Here is a 23,460-nt window from a genome sequence, read left to right as displayed (position 1 = left end):
GTTACTTTCCAGCATTTCTTCACATATAGCATGTGGTTCTCTATTTAATTAAAAGATGTCTGCTGGATCAACTTTTCTCATTCCTTATTAAATGCTAGGATCATCTATAAAGCATATGTAAAATTACACATATCATGGGTCTATGTTCCAAAAAATAGGCAATCACATGATTGTGATTGTAGATCATAACGTCTTGCCACATGCTATATAAGTTTTTACATGTTAGAGACTACTTTACGTCTATGTTAAATAAAGAATTTTCACATGGCTATCTATGCACCAAAAGTGACGTACAACCATCTACAACCACAAACAAATGGTTAGAAAAAAAAAAAATAGAATTCATGTGCTCAAAGACTCATCAGCTTGGGATGTGGCTTTACAGTAGGCAATGTAAACATTCTGAGAGCTCCGTGAGCAGAACCTGGCACATCAAACCCTTTCTGAAAATTTTTACTACTATCCCAAAGTTCTGTTCAATATACTAAAAAAAGGATGGACAAAGGGGCACCTTGAAAAAAGTATGGGTACAAATTAGAGATACTCCAGTCAGGATTTTTGTGACCTGATTGAATTAACGTGTAAAGCACTTCCTGTTGAGTCAGGTACTCAGAGGTGTTACTTTCAGGGTAGCATTCATACTCATTGTTCCCCTATCGGCAGTTGTCTTCCCACAGTGGCATACAGAGCTATTTCCTCACTTCAAGCAGTTTCTTCCAAGATTTTACATTGCTTGTGCTAGCCTGTATACAGTATGTTCTGAAATACAAAACAAATATAGTCAGGCAGAAAACATTATATTTGTATTGAACTAACATGGGGAATAACAACCAAACCTCTTGACTATGTGTGCCTGTTGTTTATTGTATATACAGCATACTGAACTGCAGGCACATGATTGACTGCATGGAGAAGCAGGCTATTCGGTTATTATGTATGCATTCCTGCTAAATTGGTCTTTGAATTTACATCAATTGTTTTCTGCTTTGATATTGAATGAGTTAGGCCCAGGAGATATGCTGTACATTAAGCTGCAGTGGTGAAATGCTTCTCTCAGCATGAAGAGTTATCATCAGCATGGTGTTTTTGTAGGGTTTAAAAACCATAAAATATGTGAATACAAAAAAGTAAACAAGTTATTGAACAATAATACAACAATATTTGAACATTTAGAAGCAAATTTAAAAATTAACCAATAGCACTGATTATATAATTTACTACAATGCAACTGATAGAACTTTTAAAACTAATTGTTGTGGTGCAAAGCATTAATAAATGTAGGCTCCTGTAAAAGAATGTACAGAAAAAATATGTTTTGAAAATCAGAGTAATTAATTTTGGAAAAATACTAAGATTATTTTGCTTCTTTTCATTTACATTCTTTCGAAGACACTTCAAAGCTATGGCTGCTTCTTACATTAACAGTTATGTATTTTTGTTGTGTTATGTAATTTTGTTCTCTTAACAAATCATATATTGTAGGGTCAGTCACATCTGGAGAAAATAGTGAAATTCTTATTTGCATGTACCACATGTCAAGACTCTGGCATCATAATAATCTTCACTTTGATTGTTTTAATGTACTTTACATTCATTTAGAGATTTTCTATAGAAATGTTAATATTAAATTACCCATTGTATTTTAATATATTGTTTAGTTTAATTGAATTCACAAATTATTGGATTTATTTTATAGTAATATGTAATTATTTTCTTGAATAAATTAGCTTACTAAATTTTATGACAGTATACATAGATAGATAGATAGGTAGATAGATAGATAGATAGATAGATAGATAGATAGATAAAACTTTATTTGTCCCCAGAGGGAAATACATTAGAGTCTCGCTTATCCGACATAAATAGGCCGGCAAAACGTCGGATAAGCGAAAATGTTGGATAATGGCAGGTGTTAAGAAAAAGCCTATTAAACGTCAAACTATGTTATAATTTTACACATGATGAACCTAATAATCATGTTTTACAACAAAACAACAGAATAAATTCACTGAAAAAATGAAGTTAGTTACAGAATTGTCTGGAGTTAAATACAGTATGTACTGTACTTAAAAAGTTCAGTCCTGTGATGATTTAAAGACATTTTTGATCGTAGTCTCCTTTCCTGACGAGTGCCGTTTCTTCGCTGTCAAGTCTTGCCATCTTTGCAGCATCATTATGTTGATTCCTGTAGCTTCTTCTTGTTGCTCAATGTAATTAATTGCAGTTTCTGGCCTTAACTCTGTCACTCATATAGTCAACATCCGTACGAGCGTATACTGTTTACTCCAGCATTGTGACTGCGTGTGTGTGTGCTGTGAGGTGCGAGTCCCTGTCTTGCACCCAAAAACTCAAAGCTGAGTCTCAGTACTTTTAGCACCACCAGCTTTATTCAGCTTGAAACAGCAACAGTGCGGTTATTTATTGTAGCAGGATCTGCCTCCTATACACAGACACAGCAGTCAGGCAGGGTCGAGGGAAGGTAACACTGTGCCCTGCGCATTTATAATGTTCCTTGTTTCTTGTATCACCCATCGATGGCAGGCGCTTATAGCATGTCTGCAATCTTTTCGGATTGGCCTTTATGGCGAACTGCTACAGCGCTGAGAGACTGCGATTGCTTTGGGACGCTCTTCCGCATGTCATCTCATTGGGTGGAATCCCACAAGAGTTTAGAAACTCACTCACACCAGCCATGATTCTTTTCAAAGGTCAAGTGCAGGTTAATTTGCTTTATTTATTTTTACTTTGTATTATATATTAATCATTTTTATATGAATAGTTTTGGATTGTGGAACGAATCATCTGAGTTTCCATTATTTCTTATGGGGAAATTAGCATTGATATACTGTACAAGTGCTTTGGACTGTGAGCACATTTCCAGAAAGAATTATGCTCGCAAACCGAGGTTCCACTGTAATTTGCTGCGGTAGAGTCGGGAGCAACAAAAAATATACTGCACTCATGCTCGCAACTTGCAGTTCTTGTTGCCGATTGATGCATTTTTTTTTTTTGCGGTAGGACATTGGATAATACGGAATGTTGGATAAGCGAAGGTAGGCTAAGCGAGACTCTACTGTATGGCTTTTTCAATAACTTCTTTAAATAAATAAATACATGAATAGGTAAATAAAAAATAAATAAACATACACACATACTTTGGTCTGAACACATACCAGAATGACTATAAAGCAAGAAATTTAAAAAGAAAGAAATCCTCTGACTTGACAGTCCCAGTCCCAGTAAGGCATTAATGCTGTTGATATAATGGAGCCCTAGCAGTGTTTCTTGACACACTGCTGCTGAATGACTCATAGGCTGAAAGTCCTTAGCAGAAGTGTGCTAGTGTGTAAGAGAGAGGATGTGCAGCATTGTTCATAATTGTACTCCGTTTTGTTTTAATTCTCTCCTTCTCTAGTACCTCCAGGGTGACCCTTAAGTGAGCCTGCCCTTTCAATTAGCTTATTGATTTGGTGGGCCCCTCTTTAAGTAATGTTACCAGTCCAGCACACCACAGCATAGAATTTTTAGACCCCTTCACTTTTGTAACATTTTGTTGTGTTGCAGCTTTGTGCTAAAATTATTTAAATTCATTCATTCATCAAACAACACTCAAAACCTCAGAATGACAAAATAAAAAAGGATTTTATGAATTTTGTAAATGTAATAAAAATAAAATATTTAAATATCATATCGACATGAATATTCAGATACTTTTCACTTTTCTGTGCCACTTGAAATATGGCACAGATGCATCCCATTATATTTATCATCATTGAAATGTTACCAGTGTGTGAATTTGTTCTGTAATAATCCATCAATTCATCTTCCAAACCACTTTATCCTGAACAAGGTCACAGGGAAGCTGGATCCCATCCTAACACGCAGAGGGTGCAAAGCAGGAACAACCCCTGAACAGGGGGCCTGTCCATTGCAGTTCAAACACACACACACTCTCACAATCTAGGACCAATTTAGCATTGCCAGTCCACCTAATCTGCATATTTTTGGATTCAGGGAGGAAGCTGGAGCACCAGGGGAAAACCATACAGACGCTGGAGTGTTCTGCTTCAGAAAAAAATTGAAGAATTTGAAAACTGCAACTAGGGGGCTACCTTTTTGATTTCTTTATAATCATGTTTTATTAGAAATCAAAAAGGCAAAATGCAATATAAAAATAAAGAAATTTTCAGTAAATAAAATTTTTTTAAAAGTAAATGGCCGTTGTCTTGAAAGATTGATAAGACTGCTAAACCTGGACAATGGAGGACAAAAAAGCTAAAGCTGTGAAAAAGGACTCTGCACTACAGGTCACTCACTACACATCCAGCCACACACCAGTTGAACCAAGGGTGAACATTTGTTATTAATATAGGCTTTGCACACCAAATTAATCTGCAGAAGAAAGAAAGAAGATTATCAGAAATTTACAGAGAAAAATCCTGGATATTTCCAGTACAACAGCAAGGCAACAGTACACAGGGGCTACTTTTTTGCTCTTCATCCATATGTCAAGAGTCAGTCTCCACAACATTGTGTGAGTCCATTCTTTTGCACACACACACCTACTCCAAGCTACCTTTTGTTATCATAATTAACTTTCTCCACAGATAATTATACATATTTCTTGAAGTTTATTATTTTAAAGGCTATAGAAGGAATTTATATGAAGAAGTCAAAATATGCATTTTAGAAAACTACCATAATAAAATTACCTTAAATCCCAGAGTTGAACTCAAGAAGTAGAGCTCTATACAGCACTTCAAAATCTTTCAACAAAAATCCATCAGCCAATGACGACTATTTTAAACTTTTATTAATTTTCTCACCCAGTCATCAGTATGTCAGAATCAATGAAGGTGGCCTCAATTAAAATACAAAAGGCATTGGTATTGACTGGTTTTAATAGCAAACTACTTGGAGAAAATGCAAGTTCATTTGAATAGCCCCGTAACATTAGGTCTTAATGGGATGCCGTATTGCCATTTTTATGATAAGGGTATATTCAGTGATCAACTGTGGACACTGCGGATGTTATTACTGAAAAATGTACAAAACCGAGTGAAACCCAACCGCTAGGGCACGTCTCTCACGACACACGCCGAAAACAAGTCAATAACAAAGTTTCCCGCTTCAGAGTTGCACGAGACGTCAGCGTGGACAAACAACCTCCAATCCGCTTGCTCAGTTCGTTTTACCGTGATTGGTGGCCCGCGCATGACGTCAGGGGTGTAAACACTTCTGTCGAGCACTTTCTGCTGATTTTCAGTAGCTGCACATGTCAGGGTACGGTATGTTTGTTGTTGCCTTGTTTTCTTTTATGTTTTAAGTGAAGGGACAGAACTCAAAAGAAACGGGAAACACGAAGATTTCTTGCTTACAGATTGCAGTGAGTATTGCAATGTGAAAAAGTGTGGGTTGGTACTATGCGTAAAACTATCAAAGTGGCGGGTTGTTTTGATATGTAAAACGGTCACTACGGTGGCGTGCTTAGCTTTAACTGCTTTACCGTGCAAAATATGTTTTAAGTTCATACGTAGAAACAATACCTTTACATTGATTTTGAATCACAATGTAGTTCACCGTTTGTTTTTAATAACCATTGAACATAGCAGGGTGTGGATTTGGTTTAGCAGCCTCGGGTGAAAAAGCAGATTGTGGTCATTGCGTGTGCATGCGTTTATCTTCATCCCACTGCAAGCTTTAAGCAGATGCAACTCGCAAACACTCCACTAAGTACATTTGTCCGGCTGAGTCCCACGTCCTCAACTTCTCCAGGTTAAAGTTTCTTGCGACCACAGCAAAGTAAAAAGCATAAAAGTGGGACTTTGAGATGTTCGCAGGTAAACACAGTCTGTGTAGTTAGCGTCAGTGTTATGAGTAAATAATTAACGTGGGAGTGGCCATATCAAAATCTTGATCAGGTAGTAAGACCTTCCTCTGGTTGTGTTTTTTTTTTTTTGTATGCTGGAGATAAACAATCCAAACACGAATAATCTGTGTCCTCCGGACAGCCGTGTGCAGCTCACGACTTTCTGTTCCAATTAGGCTAAGCCAAGAAGCAGCATGCGTCACAGATTGGGGCTTTTAATTCATCGCCTCACACTGCATCTTTAGATTTTTACAGTCATCACATTGCGTCACTGAGGTGTTATTAGGGTGTTATTTTTTTTTGTCACGTTTCATCCCAAAAACACAAGTGATTTGTCAAAGCTGCAGTTACGTTTTGCACGTCGTCCCACGTGGATCTTTTGGAAAATGGCGACAAGCTGTTTACAAATTTCATCCGTGATTGCTTCAAAAAAGTATGTTTTGTTTACAAAAGAAATCTCGGTTAAAATCAGAATATTACCAACAATTAGAAGGAGGGTACACAATATTTTCAAGTAAATTAACTAGTACCCTATAAGTAGAACTTATTTAGATTAGAACGCTATCTGCACATTTGTGGGATGGATTGTTGCCATTTGGGATAGACTTCTCAAATTACAACCATGCTGTTACCGTAGTAGCATAATATATAGAGTTTTTAAAAGAGCGGTCTGTTCTGGTTTTCAAAACTTGCAGAGATGAGATGTATTTGGATTGAGATCCATATGCTTTTTTCCCCCATGTGTTGTTTTTTTTCTCTCTTCTAAAAAGAGAAGTGATTTAGTTCTACTGTTTCAAGTGAGCAAATCGGTGGAATATAGGCCGCACGTGCTTTATTATCCTCTTTTAAAAACAGAAATAAATCCGTCAGTAATAACAAAGGAGAATTTAAACATTTATTCTACACCTCCGTGAAAACATCCTCATAATTCATTTAACTGTAAAGGCAATTTCCATCTAGCTTACCAGGACACATTATGTGATATTTTTTTTTTTTTATATATATATATATATATATAAATGATTACACATTAACAGAGAGATGGAAGTTAGACTTTCAAATGGAATTATAAATTCATTTGTGCAGTGTTATGAATTTCACTTTTCTTGTTTACAAAACTGTTAAATTGCTTAGGAGGACAATTTTAAACTAGCTGTGACACTGAGTAAATCTGTGAATATTGAGATGATGGACAAAAACGTTAATTTTTTGGGTTTGTAATGGGCAAAGTGGAGTGCCTACTTGTGCACATGGTTCAGCATTTTTTTGGGGGAATCTGACAAACCTGTAGCTCTTGCATGCTTTCAGCAATTTCAAAACAACTATGTTCTGTTTTCTTCTGGTGTTTGTTGCTCTTGGTTGATGCATTGCCCTCATTTGAGGTTTGGACTTTTGAAATGATGGACCAGAGCCTTCATCTGTATTCATTATGATTGAACCCACATTCATATATACATTTTGTGTACAAAGACTGGTTATACACAGTGGGCAACATGGTGCAGTGATAGTACTGCTGCTTCTAAACAAGGAGAATGGGATTCATGTCCTGGATTCTTGCTGCATGGAGCATGCATGTTCTCTGTGTCTGCATGGGTTTTCTCCTGGTGTTCTGGTTTATTCCCTCAGTCCAGAGACCTGCAGGTCAGTTTCGACTATCAATGCTAAATTGGCCCAAGTGTGTGTGTTCTCCCTGCAATGGACCAACACCCTGTCCCAGGATTGTTCCTGCCTTGTGCCCTTTGCTTGCTTAGATGGACTCTGGCTTCCTCATGAACATACTCAGGATAAACCTGATTTGGAAGATGGACGGGTTTATGGTTATAAATGCACTGTACCATCAGTTGTGTGCTATCTTCTGAACCTTTGTTAGCCTCCTTGTGTCACAGTAGTCTTCCAGCTTCTCCTGGATCATGTTTATCCCTTAATTCCTATTAAAGCAGGTTTGCAAAATGTTTTCAAATTTGCTGCTGAGAAAAGGAATAAAATTGTTTGCTTTTATTAATCCTTAGATACAGTAAAGAGTTCCTTTGATGTGACTCCTTCTGTTTGAAATAATAAATACCCATGAAGTAAGATAACATACGGCACACACAGATGAACCAAAAATATTATATGTGGATAGGTTTGCTTCATCTGCAGTTGATCTATGATTTACAATTGTTAAACAAGAGAATTAAATGGATGCGAGAATTTATTTGTATTGTTAAAATCTACTGTACTTCATTAATCTCCAGGTTCTTTTAAGCTTCTTCTAAATAAATTGGATTCTTCAAAGTAAAATTATTTTAGTTGTTGGGCAGTCATTTTCTAAATCTTGATATGCCAACATATTTTTTTATGGTAAATTTATTTATTCTTTGTTACAAGTTCTCTTATTCTAGTACAGATTTCTGAGAACGAGAGCACAAAGCAATATCCAAACAACCAATATATTGACAATTGCATTGCAGAGCACTCTGAGGATCTCCAGTTAGCCTAACAAACACAACATAAGGATGTGAAAGAAAACCAGAGTACTGTACCTGGCTTTCCATGTGAAGAAAACGACATCAGGAGACTGTGCACATGAAAGCTGTGAGGTTGTAGTGTAATGGTTGTACCACCACGCCCTTAAACAGCAGCTTATTAAATTATATGAAAAATTACTTTTAAACAAAAATAATTTCTGTTTAGGATTTTATTTCTGTTTTAAACATTTAAAATACAATGGTGGTACAGATTTAATTACACATTTTCTTAATTGCTAGTAATTATAGATTTGCTTCTGTCTTAATCACATATATAGTGGTACATTTTTAACATCTCAATAAACTTCAGCATCTTTCACTGGCAAGACAGAAGACCGTTTATGCTTTTTTGTTTTTACCTGTCTGAGTTCTGCACTCTCAACCATTTACTCAGTAACTACTTGACCTTCTAAGAATCCTCCATTAGTGTAATCCAGCAAGTAACATTAGTTTTATCACTAGCATTGTCTCTCTACACATTTTTTAACCAATAGTAAATGTTTTTTACTGATTTTAATTTGCTAAAAGAAATTATAGGAAATTCAATAACCTCCTCATGTTTAAAACACGTATTACTGCATGACAGCATTTTGAAGGCAGTCTGCTCATGTGTAAGAAAAAATATTGCTCAATAATGAAAAAATGGCAAGACATTTCAAATTAATCACAGATTAAGTTACAGACATTTCCTGTTAATGTGAGTTGATAGAAATAAATATATAAAGTGTTGGAAAACTATATGAGCAACTCATGTTTTTTTTCCTTTGCCCTCTGAAAACTACTACACCAAAACACATTCTAAAGTCAGGTGCAAAATCTTTCTTATTATTACATTGTGTACCCATATGCCTTGGTTTATGTCATGTACTTTTGTGTTTTTTTCCCATAGTTTACAAGCAAGTGAAGATGTAAAATGTGGCTGAATGTAGCCTTTAAAAGTTTCTGTGAATGTGCTCAGCAAAAGGGTAACATTTAAATTTTTGTCAGGTTTTGTTTGCTTGTATCAAATCAAAACCCTCAACCCTTTGTTTTGAATATATATGTGTCACTAATTAAAATGATTATTATATTTTTTTAACCCGGTTATCCAGGACATGGTGGCGCGTGTAGCTGGAGTCTATCTGATGCAACGGGTGTAGAGCAGGAACAATCCCTGGACAGGGCTCCAGCCAATCGTGCATTATTTTACTTGTACGGGTACATTTTATTTAGTTCGAATGTAATTACATTTAAAGTGTTAATTTCTTTCTTTGCGGCGGCCAATGTCGCTTCGATACGGGCAGTTCTTACAAATTCATTATATCAACCGTGTGACTCTTTTTTTCACTTCGTGCCAGAAGTGATCCCGACTTGCTGTCGCGTGCACAATGCACGTAGTCAATGGAGTTGCACCTCTCATAATAATCCGATTTTGGGCTGTCTCACAACAAGAAAGTCGTTTAAAAGAGAATTGGTCGCAGACCATTGACAGTTGTCCCGAATGCGTCGTTAACTCAAAGTAACGCTCCTTTGTTTTCAGCGGTGAATGATTGTCAGTGGCCCTTTTGTTAACTTGAGGCGTGTCTGTGTTTTTTTCCTCCCAAGTCTTAAGCCTGTATTACAAGTTATGCATTGTCACAGTGTGGCCTCGGTTGCGGTGAGGCAACATATATTTGACGTAATTGTCTCCAGACTCACGAGAGCACTTTTAAATGGCACCTTAAAGCAGAAAGAGTCATCCACGTATTCAGAGCATGCAGAGCACGAGTGGTAAATCGGAGAAAGTACAGCTCCAACACATGACGTCAGTACATGTATCTTTTAGTGCCTTTCTTTGCCATTTTCTTGTTGAGAATCACGTTCCACACGTACTTGTATATCCAGCACATTTTAAAAGTGATAAATGCATTTTTACATTCGTGCCGTGCATGTTTTTGCGTTGTGTATATGCAGAAGAAGGCTAATGTCCCAACAACATTTTTGCCATGATTTGTAGTGGATTTGATACTAGCCAGCATTCAAAATGTTTTTCCCAGCATGTAATTAGGTTTACAGAAAGCTCTGCGTCGAAACCGGTCATAAGCCAGCGGTTATTTTATTTTTATATTTATTTCAAACTAACATATGGCTTTATATAAAATGTTTCCATAAGTTAAATGACCAAAGGATAAAAGGAGCCGATTCAGGTTTATTTGGCTGTGCTTGTATCTGGGAGGGGATGGCAAATTGGAGGCTTGTGTTGCACCCATACGTGCGCCGCGGCACATCTGGCTTTGTCGGTACAGTCAGCTGGCACAGCAGTTCGGGTATAACCGCAAATGTGCGGAAGAAGTCCATCAATGATGACAGTTTAGCGCTTACTCACGCAGTTATTACCAGTAGCTACGTAATGCTGGTAAATCCACTTCGTAAGAAACCGGGAACGGTCCAGTTAACATTCGGGAAGAAAGGAGTATAATCAGACATCGCACTCGACAGCTGAGCAGGTCGTTGCCCATTTCAGATAAGCAGAAGGCACTAATGTTTTGGCCCTCTTTTTGTTTATCATTAAATGACTAGTAGGTAAGTAAAATGCATAGAGTTTTCCTGCATGTGGAATCTAGTGGTTATATAAAAATATAATGCAGTATACTGTATGTTGCTCTCCCTGTAATGACAGGAGTACTCTGTCTTGCTTTCATGTACTAAATAAAGTATGCAAGAGGGGAAATTGTGCAAGTGTGCCTTTTATTTACATTTTTCAAAGAAATTTTGTATATTAGCAATTACTTTGTTGCCAACTTTTTTTGTGACCATTTATTGACTAGTAAACTATTAGAGTAGCTGTGCTACTTAAAAAAAACAAAAAAAAACAAACAAATCTTATAGTCTTAGATTCATCAGGGTATGATTACTTGTGTCTTTTTACATTTAATTATTTCGTATATAGGTTTTACTATGTACTCTGTATACAGTATATAGTACGTGGTGTTTCTTTAGAATTTTATAAGTCATGTACCTTATCTCTAGATAAAAAAAAAAAACAAAAAAAAAAACTTGTTTTAACACCTTTTCATACAGATGGTTGGGAGACTCCCTTTTATCTCTGGGTAGAATATTGTTCTTGCCATACTTTTTCAGTATAAAAACACCTTTTGTGTGTCCTTCAAATATCAAGCTGTAGGTGTTTCCAATCAATGTGCAGTTCTTCATTCTGACCACATCCCAGTGGAGGAATTTGCAACGTCAAGTATTCAGTTATTCAGAGCTTAACTTTGATGTAGCTGTGGTATTAGTTGGCATTTTCCACCAGGTGTCTGTTTTACTATTCTTAATTATACTCTCAAATTAAAGAAGGCTTGTGCATTCTTATTAAACTTACTAGGTTTGCCCTGATTTTGCCATAACTTCTCTTTATATATCAAATGGTAAATATTAAAATAACCTTAATCACATTGTAGTTTTTAAAATATTGCTTTAGCCATACACAGGATAAATAAGTAATGGGAAACTGACTTATAACAGTGTTATTTAAGCTTCTGAATAGGTAGTGTTTAACCTGATACTTGGGGTGGGAATAGATTGAAGTAGCAGTTTTAGATAATATAATTTTGATGCAGATCACAAACATGAATTTAGATAATATCCCTGTTTTGTTATGAATTATTCAAGAATAAAAAAATTGAGGATGGTGTGTCATATTGTTTGTTTAAATGATAATTTTCTTGCAGGGTGAAAAGTGTGTTTAATCCTTGACTTTAGATTGCAAATTTATTTAGCATTGTGGTGCCGCCAACCAATTAATGCTGCACAAAAGCAAAAGTCTTTAGATTAAATCCTTCTACTCATTTTCTCCTGCAGTATATTGTTTTAATCATTCTAAAATATTTTAGAAAATGCATGTTTTTGTGACATTTAATTGCACTTAATGCTATTATAATTTACTTAGTAAATTGCTAAGTCAATTTAAGGAAAAATGTAAAGGTATCCGCAAATAGTATGTAATTGCTTTCATTTTAGGAATATTCTGTCATTTGTTAAATTTCTACTAATCTTTATAATTTTAATATTTTTAGGATTATATAACACATCTCCATAGTAATATAGGGTTTATATAGGAATATTATTATTTTATTAAACAAAAATTGCAATATTTGTCTGTCTAGGATGAATGCTTTACTGCAAAAGTTGTACTGCAGAAGACCAATGACCCTCATACTGGGGAGGGGGGGTGTGGGGATTACAGACAGTTTTATGCTGTCTGGTTGGGTTGTAGAACTGAAGGTGACCATCATGCGTTCAGTCACGTCTACGGAGTAACTTGTTGTTTTAGTGCCAGAGCTGGGATTAGTGAAATCAATGTCGAAGCTAAACAGTCAGAAACTCTGTTTAAGTGCCCAATTGCACATTGTCATACTTGGTTTAGAAAGAAAAAGCAAGCAAGTGCAAGTTTTCTAACGCAATTAAAATTTAGTCCTTTGCTTTAAAGGCAAGTAGGTGTCCGAGATAAAAATTTGGAAACCTGAAAGTTGTATATTTTGTATGAATATATAAAATGGGATTGCCTGTTCAAACGTGTACTGTATGTGGTTTAGAGGGTAAAGTTTTACTTTTGTTTGTGCTGCTTATCTATTTTAAAAACAGATTTTTGTGAGCTCCCTGAATAACTTTGTTGTATTAATGCTCATAAATTGTGGCATTCAGTTAACATGCGAGTCTTGTTTCTTCCATACAGACATGGCTCCAGTAATTGATATGGTGCTGAAACGTGGAATCCCTTGCCTGGTGAGAACATATGGAACACTTGTGTCAAGTTTTGGCGTTGGGTTCAGACAAATCAGACCCATCTCTGTTTTGCCATCTGCCTCACAGAACTTTGGTGCAAAGGTTAGAAGTCAAATTTTTTTTTTTTTTTGCCTGTTGATTATTTTACATGTTTAAGCATTCCAACATTAAGCATAAATGTAGTAAGTGGAGGTTACTATTGTAATAAAAATGAATGTTCTTAAACACTTTCATTTATTCTATTTCAGTTTAAGATGTTTTATCATGCATGCTTGTTATGTCTCTGTATATATATATATATATAAAAAAAAAAAAAAGTTTTCTTAATATCTATTGTGGATGGTTTTGTTCAATGGGTAAAGCATCAAATAACTTTAGAGAATGCTACAGTTTCATATTTTGAGAGGTACATGGAAGCTCTCAAGTACATTATGATGTCCAACACTGAAAATTATTTTAGTAAGAAAAACTGTTAAGTTGCAAAAAGAAATCTTGAATAGATCAGTGTGTAAAAATATATGTAGTTTTTTTTCCCCCCTCCCAATTCCGTCATTGATCTACTCACATATAAATAGATTACTGCTCTAATTAATACCTGTTAGTTTAAACTCTTCCTATAGTTTTGCCAAAATTATCTATTTAGAATAAAATGTGAATATATTAACTTTATGCTTTAACAATGTATATGCAGTATTATGTATGCTTAAATATATAAGGAAATGAGTCTTCCAGTACAACCTACAAATTGAATTAATTATGGCCATGAGATTTTGCAAGCGAGTGCCTCATTGGTCTTACAATGCATTCATTTAAAACATTCTTTTAACAGTAAATGACCATGCTGAGTAGTTAAAAAGGACAAGGCTGAATTTCATAGTGAGACTGGCAAAAGTCCAAAGATGTAAATTGGTGTAGGTGCCTGTTTTTCTTTTTAAATTGTATTTAAAACATTTTGTAAAGCTTTTAATAGATTAAGGAAGTATTTTAAAGAAATATTGCACCAAGGTATTGGTTATTTTCTCATTTAGAGTTTTGTGTCTGCTAAAATGTGTGTGTATATATAAAGGATTGCATTGAAATTATTTTTCATTAAGTTTAAAGGTTTACTTGGATGTATCGTAATTAGCAGTGCTGGTTTTGGGGTCATTCTTTATTCCACATACCATGATACCTCTTGAAGTAATTTATTTATTTTTTTCTCCCCCTTTCCTCTTTAGTATTTCACAAGGTCTCTGACATCGCGTGAACTTTATGCATCAATTCCACACAGCAGACCTTCATTATTTGGGGCAGATGCATATAGGAGGCACTGGCCCTTTTCTGGGACAATTTGCCAGTCTTCCAGTTTTCACCAAAATACCCCTTCAGTGGGTGGGATAACAACTGCTGATGTTCAGAAGGCGAATGAGACCAAGATGAATTCAATACGATGTTCCCAACACAGACAGGTGGTAAGTAGTGCCCTAATGACTGCCTTTGAGTCATTACCGGTCTTTATAGTGTTACAGTCACATTAAATCCAAAATTTTCAAACCAGCTTAATCTTGTTCAGGGTCATATGTCCTGTTCCAGCAGCACTTAGTGAAAGGCAGCACCAGCCAGAGACTGCTTACCAGTTCATCCTGAAGTTCAAACCAAGGACTCTGGATCTGTGCTACTTTGCTGTCCAAAAATAAATACAATATTCTAAAACTTAGTGTGAGAGTCACAGAGAAGGTTTTAGTATATTAATAAGATGCAAGTACACTGTACAATGTCCTAATTTATTTCTGTATCTTTTTCAGCTAAACGCAAAAGCACGAGAGCAGAGAGTTCCAGCAACAAGATTAGGAAGACTTGCTAATTTTGGAGGTTAGACAAACTGTGGTGACTTTTTCATTTTATTTACCTTCATGTATTTGAAGTTTAGTCCAATCAATTTGTGGCACTTTTCTAATAGGACAATGAGTATTCTCTTCAGTCCACTTTAATTACTTTTATCCTTTCACATCTAATTTTATGGAGATCTAGTGGGAGTTTGTGATTTAATCCCGTTTATAAATATCCTGACATTTATCTGAAATGGTTTGAAATAGGACTTGATCCTCATTAGTTGTTTTCACACAGGCACACAACTGTGTTTGTAATTGGGTAAAGATTCTCACCTTGGCTTGTTAACTGAGTTGCTGATCCTGCTAGAGGGTAGGATGTCATTTGTTAAGAGCGGGATAAACCTGCTGTAGATTATCTTAAAAGGATGCAAAGTTCACATCTATGCTATGTTGGGAGGCAAAAAAGTGCATGTTCCACTGTTGTTCCTAAGGATAGATTGCTGCTTCTAAATACAAGTTTATATTGATACAGAACTTTTATCTATCTGTTTATTTACTTGTTTGGACTGATTTATAATTGTGAATGACTACCTCTTTAGTGTCATCTGATACATACTCTATGCCAGTCCTTTTGCAACATCTGTGCAGTTCTCACTGCACACTCTTACACAAAGTTAAGTCTCCTTTTGGTACTGGGTGTGTTCTTTGTGATATTCTACTTATTTGCACAGGCTCTGATCCAGAGATTGCCTTATAGCTCAAGGTTGAATATTGTTTACCTGAGTATCAAAGCAATTGCTTGATGTTAAAAGTAGGCTGGACACACACGGTCACCTTGAAAGTATTTGTGACGTTGTTTGTTTTTTTCATTCTACCTTTATTGGACCTTTGGCCTGTTGTAAACCTTGAAAATGTTTATCCTTTCACTTTGGCTTGGCTGTTCTGATTAAGACTATCATATTGTTGTTTTTTTACCTTTTGGTATGGCCGCTTTTTTTCAATCTAAGCTATAACCCCAAGATGCTGTTGCCATAACTGGCATCTTGCACTAATCCTTCTGTTGTAAAGTGGATAAGTGAAAACACAGTGGTTTACCTGTATATATTTGTCTTTTCTCCTAGGTCTAGCTGTTGGAATAGGTATTGGCACACTAGTTGAAGCTGCAAAGAAGTCATTTTGGCGCAGTGAGGGAGAAAATGGTGAGTATACAGTCATGTGGGAGAATGACATTTGGCATTTATAAAAGAAAATGGGAAATCATCCCTACGGTATTTGAACCATTACGGTACCATTACCATTACCATTTTGTAATCTTGTTCAGTTACAAAATAAAAATTAGAAAACACACACTGAGACATGCCTCTCATTCAATATGCAGGTATAGACAGAGGTTATTTGATTTAAATGTGTTATATATATATACACACACACACATACATACAGTGGGATGCAAAAGTTTGGGCAACCTTGTTAATAGTCGTCATTTTCCTGTATAAATCGTTGGTTGTTACGATAAAAAATGTCAGTTAAATATATCATATAGGAGACATACACAGTGATATTTGAGAAGTGAAATGAAGTTTATTGGATTTACAGAAAGTATGCAATAATTGTTCAAACAAAATCAGGCAGGTGCATAAATTTGGGCACCACAAGAAAGAAATGAAATCAATATTTAGCAGATCCGCCTTTTGCAGAAATTACAGCCTCTAAACACTTCCTGTAGGTTCCAATGAGAGTCTGGATTGTGGTTGAAGGTATTTTGGACCATTCCTCTTTACAAAACATCTCTAGTTCATTCAGGTTTGATGGCTTCTGAGCATGGACAGCTCTCTTTAACTCACACCACAGATTTTCAATTATATTCAGGTCTGGGGACTGAGATGGCCATTCCAGAACGTTGTACTTGTTCCTCTGCATGAATGCCTTAGTGGATTTTTAGCAGTGTTTCGGGTCATTGTCTTGTTGAAAGATCCAGCCCCGACGCAGCTTCAGCTTTGTCACTGATTCCTGGACATTGGTCTCCAGAATCTGCTGATACTGAGTGGAATCCATGCGTCCCTCAACTTTGACAAGATTCCCAGTCCCTGCACTGGCCACACAGCCCCACAGCATGATGGAACCACCACCATATTTTACTGTAGGTAGCAGGTGTTTTTCTTGGAATGCTGTGTTCTTTTTCCTCCATGCATAACGCCCTTGTTATGTCCAAATAACTCAATTTTAGTTTCATCAGTCCACAGCACCTTATTCCAAAATGAAGCTGGCTTGTCCAAATGTGCTTGAGCATACCTCAAGCGGCTCTGTTTGTGCTGTGGGCAGAGAATAGGCTTCCTCTGCATCACTCTCGCATACAGCATCTCCTTGTGTAAGTGCGCAGAATGGTTGAACGATGCACAGTGACTCCATCTGCTGATGTTGTAGGTCTTTGGTGCTGGTCTGTGGGTTGACTCTGACTGTTCTCACCATTCGTCGCTTCTGTCTATCCGAAATCTTTCTTGGTCTGCCACTTTGAGCCTTAACTTGAACTGAGCCTGTGGTCTTCCATTTCCTCAATATGTTCCTAACTGTGGAAACAGACAACTTAAATCTCAGGGACAGCTTTCTGTATCCTTCCCCTAAACCATGATGGTGAACAATCTTTGTCTTCAGGTCATTTGAGAGTTGTTTTGTGACCCCCATGTTGCTACTCTTCAGAGGAAATTAAAGGAGGAGGGAAACTTACAATTGACCCCCTTAAATACTCTTTTTCATTATAGGATTCACCTGTGTATGTAGGTCAGGGGTCACTGAGCTTACCAAGCCAATTTGAGTTCCAATAATTAGTTCTAAAAGTTTTGGAATCAATAAAATGACAACGGTGCCCAAATTTATGCACCTGCCTGATTTTGTTTGAACAATTATTGCACACTTTCTGTAAATCCAATAAACTTCATTTCACTTCTCAAATATCACTGTGTGTGTCTCCTATATGATATATTTAACTGACATTTTTTATCGTAACAACCAACGAGTTGTACAGGAAAATAACGACTATTAACAAGGTTGCCCAAACTTTTGCATCCCACTGTATATATGGCTTAACTTCAACTGCCTTGCATTTTTTTTTTTAAACTGACTCTTAGTATTCTTTTGGAATTGGAAATTATGCAAAATAAGAGGTGAGAAATGTGGTTGTGTCATGGTGTTTTGTTTTTTGAATTAGTGAAAAGTTTCTTGGTTTAGGGTATAGATTATAGTTGAAACAATAATAGAGCAGAATTCCACATAAAGTTATAAAGGGAAAATTTAATATATTTATTCTTGCCAGCCATCTGCTAGTCACATTCATCCTTATGAAAACACTATTCCGTTTACCCTATTATAAAAAATGTTTGTTTTTTAAATAGATTTGGTTAATATGTAAAGTTTACTGTGTGTGTATCTGTTACTGTTTACAAAAATCATGAATTAGAATATTAATGTATGATTGCTACTACTGAATATTTACATAGTTTGTTGCCAAATAGCATTTTCAGATTTTGTGAAGTGATTTATACTAGTATAAGGTCTCTGTTTGTCTGCAGGGCACAATGAACTACTGAGTGCTAGTAATATCCTTTCTGAATCCAATGCTGAGAGAATTGTAAAAACTCTTTGCAAGGTTCGAGGGGCAGCACTGAAGTTGGGTCAGATGCTGAGCATACAAGGTAAGACTCGATGCCTTGCAAGTTGTACTGTAAGAAGTTCAGATGTGACTAAATGGGAAAATTGCACTTAATGGCATCATCTCCGTTTACTTTCCTCAGATCTCAAGTAAATGAAATTAACAGTAAAAACCTATACAGGCATTGAATATGTGGTGGTTGATGTGACATAGTGAACACTGAAGCTCAAATGTAAAGACGGTTTACCATGATGATTTATTTTTTCTATTACAGATGATGCATTCATTAACCCGATGCTTCAAAAAATATTTGAGAGAGTTCGCCACAGTGCTGACTTCATGCCGACTAAACAAATGCTGCGCGTGCTAAATTCTGAGCTGGGGCCAACCTGGAGGGCAAAATTGGAAATGTTTGAGGAACGGCCATTTGCTGCAGCCTCTATTGGTCAGGTTCATTTGGCGAGACTGCATGATGGAAGAGAAGTTGCAATGAAAATACAGGTATGTGATGATACAGTAAAGTCTTCAGTTTTTTTTTTTTAGTAATGATTCTGTCCAAATATAGTCCCTTAATTTTCATTGCAACCTTTTAATCTGCCTTGAGTTGTTACGGTCTGCTATTGTTTAAAGAATCTCTTGTATTGCCTTTTAGGCTGCTCAAGAATACATTTTTTAAGTTTTTCTTTTTTCTATTCATTATGTAGTATCCTGGTGTGGCACAAAGCATTGACAGTGATGTTCGCAACATGCTGGCTTTGCTGAACATGAGCAATGCCCTTCCTGAAGGTATGTATTTCATTATGTATTACTTTATCCATAGCAGTGGAAGTGATTTTAGAGTTCTATAAAAGTGTAACATCATTCTAGTTTGGATTTTCTGATGCAGTGCAGGTAGAGTGAATTGATTCTGGAGTTTTTTTTTTTTCCCTTCTTAAGTAGCTTTCAAAATCCAGTGCAGGGTAAAAGGAGAAAGGGAGTTGGTACTTTTATTATGATGATGTATAGGGGGATAAACTGTCCAATGTGTTCTTCTGCTCTTTGGATCAATATGCATTTTTTCTGTGATCATTAGGCCTGTTCCCGGAGCATGTGATCGAGGTACTAAGTCGAGAACTTGCCCTTGAATGTGATTATGAGAGGGAGGCAGCCTGTGCACGGCAGTTTAGGTAGGTTTGCATGAAAGTAAATGCTTATGGTGCGCAGTACTACTCTGAAGGGGCGAGTTTCCCCAAAATTGGATACAAGTAACTTTAGGATGGGAGCTATGTGACATACAAGCTACTTTTTCATGGGTTTCCAAATACTTCTCTTTATCGGCCACTTTTTATGAGGGAGAATAAAGTAATGCTTTGCTAATCCCGCCCCTGAAGTTGCCAACAAAAAAGCATCATAACCCCACTGACAATACTTTCATTATATGTTGTAATTTTTGGTCCTTTTGGGGGAGATGAAATGCTGTGAAAGCTGATATGAAGTAAACAGTCTGTCATTTTCTAACCTGCTTAGTCCTGAACAGGGTCACTGGGGGGTGCTGGTGGACCGGGCCCAAGAGGAAAACATGACCTCATAATTTAATAACCAAACAAGATAAAGCATGTAAATAGCATAAAATTGGACACCTATTGTTTCTAAGATGAACACAAAAGAAATAAAAAAAAAAAAAAAATACAATAGTGATGCTGCACTATCATCAATACCAGGCAGGGGTTGTAACTCCATGAAGCACGCTAATGAAATCCAGATTTACCTCCGTAAACCTTGTTTGAATATGTCCTTGTTTTCCAATCAAGGCTCATTCTATTCCACGAACACAGACTGTCTTTTTTTTCTTTACCTCCACATGTGCTTGGCCAATACACGATTATGTGTGGGCTCACGAGATGCAAGTAGTCCCGACAACAGATCATTAATAACATCTATCATGAATCAGAAAGCACAGAGGTGACAAGTTGTTCACTCAGCAAAGTTTGCCAAACTGGCTGCCTGGTTATTAAATACTCTTTGTTCCTACCATGCACACAATTTTCAAAGCTGTTATCCTGCAATGAATTCTGGCTTTTGAGTTTATGTAGTATTGACTTTTGAACAAGCAAGAAGTCTAATCATTCTTTTTGTTATTTTCTTTCTTTTTTCTTTGGAGTGAGCTATTACGGGATGATCCTTTCTTCAGTGTACCTGCAGTGATAGATGAACTGAGTAGTAAAAGGGTACTGACCACTGAGCTGGTACCCGGCTATCCGCTGGACAAGGCAGAAGGATTGAGCCAAGACACCAGGAACAAGGTGAGCAATAACAAGAGCGCTGTTTGGTGGGGGTTCTGTAAATGACATGATGGAAAACGAGGCACAATTTCTTCTCCACCGATGAGTTTCCATGTTAAAATGAATAGTAGTATGTGGCATGTATCTTACATGCATTTTAAATATTAAAGTTCCAAGCTTGACTGTGTATTCAGAGTATGGCCTTAGTGTAAATCTTTGTGAGGGGAAAGAACCAAGTGCTGTACAATTAGCATACAACTGCAAATCATATTTTAATATTTAATTTTTCTCTTCCCCCTTGCAGATCTGTTTTAAGATCCTGGAGCTGTGCATCCGAGAGCTGTTTGAATTTAGATTCATGCAGACAGACCCAAATTGGTCTAATTTTTTTTATGACCCTCAGACTGGAAAGGTGAGTAGTGTCAATTGATGTTGCTAAAATGTTTTGGACTTTCCTATGATTTTAAAATCAAAAAAGAAAATGCATTCAAGTCATTCCCCTTGAGAAATTATCTTAATTTTTGGAAACTTTTGAAAAGTATCAGTTGAGTGCATTTTTAGCTCTTCCTCTTTTGACTTTCTTGTATACTTACTGAAATGCTCTTTTTTAATTCCCCACCTCCATCCCATTAGGTGGCACTGCTGGATTTCGGGGCTACCCGGGGCTTTGAGAGGGAATTCACTGATCAATACATTGAGGTTAGTACTACCAGACTGACCAGTTGCTTTGAATTGGAGAAGTGTCAACCTCTGTATAAAAGAAGAGTCTTCATCTTTTGTGTTTCAGTTTATTTGTTCATGTATTGAATTTATTTAACAGGTCATCAGAGCTGCTGCAGAGCAAAACAAGGAAGCTGTTTTGCAAAAATCAATTGATATGAAGTTTCTTACTGGATATGAAACTAAGGTAAGGCTACTATTTTGGCTGTAGAAGCTGATCTTGTTAAATGTGCCTTTCAGGACAAGTGTATGAAATTTATTTAAGTGAAAATAAATTCCACTTAATTTAATAAATGCGTCCATTTACTCAAACTAGGTAATGAAAGATGCCCATGTTGACGCAGTTATGATTCTGGGAGAGGCGTTTGCATCTGCTGAGCCATTTGATTTCAGCTGCCAGACCACTACCCGGAGGATACATCAGATTTTGCCAGTGATGATGAAATATCGACTCACCCCTCCACCTGAGGAGACGTACTCTCTTCATCGGAAAATGGCAGGCTCTTTCCTGATTTGTGCTAAACTGAAAGCGCACATTCCTTGTCGGGACATGTTTGTCCAAGCATATAAAAAATACTGGGTTAAGGAAAACTTTGTAGATGAAGCACAAAGAGCAGCAGTGAAAGTAGGAGCTCGGATCTGAAGAAATACAGGACTGGCTTTTGGTATTGAGTTCTTAATATGTAGGCTCAAAGAGCAACTTAGTGGAGAAGTTGAATTTTGTAACTGAAGTGGGGATGTACGGAAGTGCCAGCAGTCTAGTTCCTTGAGCTATAAACTGGCCAGAAAATCATTTTTGAAGTCTAACAGTGAGGCCAACTGAACCTGAATTGTCATGAAGTGTTGATTCCACTTTGATTTGCAACTTAAAGCTTGACCCAGGACCAGATGAGCAGGATACTTCACTTGTGGACCATTTATATCTGTCTGGAAGGGGCATCCATTTGGGACCTTGAAAGTTTTCATAGTTCTACATTCTATGGGATTGTACAGACAGATTTTTTTGTGTGTGCGTGTTTTAGTACTTCCTTTGCAAAATTTTGTTATACATTGGAGCAAATTGCTGAAATGAATTATTTGCACTGTCTTCTGCAGCTTCTTCTCGATTTTCATAGAGAAATGAACATTTCAAAGGTTTTGCTATTCCATGTTTTCCAGCAGTCAGGTGCAGGTTGCATTTTCTGTGTAGAATTCTGTGGCTTTGCCTCTCTTGTATGTGTCTCCAGTTTTAGGATTTACTTTTGATAGGACCACAGCCATTTGTTCCTTCACAGTCTTGGTTCTTACCTTTTTAATGTATTTATCTATATGAAGGCAGATATGACCATTCTAGTCTTAACAGAGTGCAATCACTTTAGATTTTTATTAAACACCTAACATTATGTAATCAAAATGGCTATTAGGATTTTGTTTCCAGCTGGGGCTGTGTAACTCCATCTCGAGATTTGTTTGTCTGCAAATCAGGAAGCTATATCTGTAGGAGCAGAACAGTTGACCTGTACAGTGTGCACAGTCTCAAGTGCATCACACTCCTCTTTTTCATTCACAAGGAAAAGTAAATGTAATACTGAAAACACTCTTATCGTTGATGTGAAAAGCCAAAGAAAATTTTGTTTATTTAAAGTGTTTTTTTTTTTTTTTTGCTGTCCACATCCTCATTGATGATCATGAAATTTCTGTTGTGGATAGATATGCTGGAGCATTGGTACCTTAAGGATACAGAATGTATGTAGTCAAAGGTTAGTGATATGTTCTAGGCTTGTTATGCTGAAGGATTGTGTTGCAAGGAAGATGAAGAGAAAGACATTGAAGATGGTACGAGTAGAAGTGAGTGGGTTCAGAAAAATTGACCTATTTTGTACAACTGTAAATATTTCCTTTTGTAATAAATTTTTGAATACAT

The 23,460-nt window shown here is 36.5% G+C and overlaps 1 protein-coding gene across 4 annotated transcripts; it reads left to right on the top strand.

Annotated features, from left to right (window-relative positions):
• Positions 1–5,218: 5,218 nt before the first annotated feature.
• On the top strand, positions 5,219–23,459 carry LOC120533772 (atypical kinase COQ8A, mitochondrial-like). 4 transcript variants are annotated; one of them, XM_039760720.1, is made up of 14 exons: positions 5,219–5,283; positions 13,070–13,221; positions 14,337–14,570; positions 14,904–14,970; positions 16,052–16,129; positions 18,497–18,619; positions 18,851–19,077; positions 19,281–19,362; positions 19,649–19,742; positions 20,717–20,858; positions 21,142–21,249; positions 21,471–21,536; positions 21,658–21,744; positions 21,874–23,459. In XM_039760720.1, exons 2-14 carry the CDS (start codon positions 13,072–13,074, stop codon positions 22,198–22,200), a joined length of 1,785 nt encoding a protein of 594 aa, XP_039616654.1. In that variant the 5' UTR covers positions 5,219–5,283; positions 13,070–13,071; the 3' UTR covers positions 22,201–23,459. The 4 variants fall into 4 exon arrangements, with proteins under 4 accessions (XP_039616654.1, XP_039616652.1, XP_039616655.1 ...); XM_039760718.1 differs by having other exon boundaries at positions 5,255–5,386; XM_039760721.1 differs by lacking the exon at positions 5,219–5,283 and adding an exon at positions 6,284–6,302.
• The last annotated feature ends 1 nt before the right edge of the window (position 23,460 follows it).

Source organism: Polypterus senegalus, chromosome 8, assembly GCF_016835505.1.
Source record: "Polypterus senegalus isolate Bchr_013 chromosome 8, ASM1683550v1, whole genome shotgun sequence".
Classification (NCBI taxonomy): domain Eukaryota; kingdom Metazoa; phylum Chordata; class Cladistia; order Polypteriformes; family Polypteridae; genus Polypterus; species Polypterus senegalus.
Note: the sequence above shows the minus strand (reverse complement) of the source record. Positions and strands in the feature narration are given on the sequence as shown.

Excerpts from the sequence above, each read along its gene's own strand:
- LOC120533772 (XM_039760720.1), top strand. The coding sequence starts at position 13,072 with ATGGCTCCAGTAATTGATATGGTGCTGAAACGTGGAATCCCTTGCCTG. Across the intron at positions 19,363-19,648 it reads GAGCAATGCCCTTCCTGAAG|GCCTGTTCCCGGAGCATGTG; the intron begins GTATGTATTTCA and ends TGTGATCATTAG. Across the intron at positions 21,745-21,873 it reads TTACTGGATATGAAACTAAG|GTAATGAAAGATGCCCATGT; the intron begins GTAAGGCTACTA and ends TACTCAAACTAG.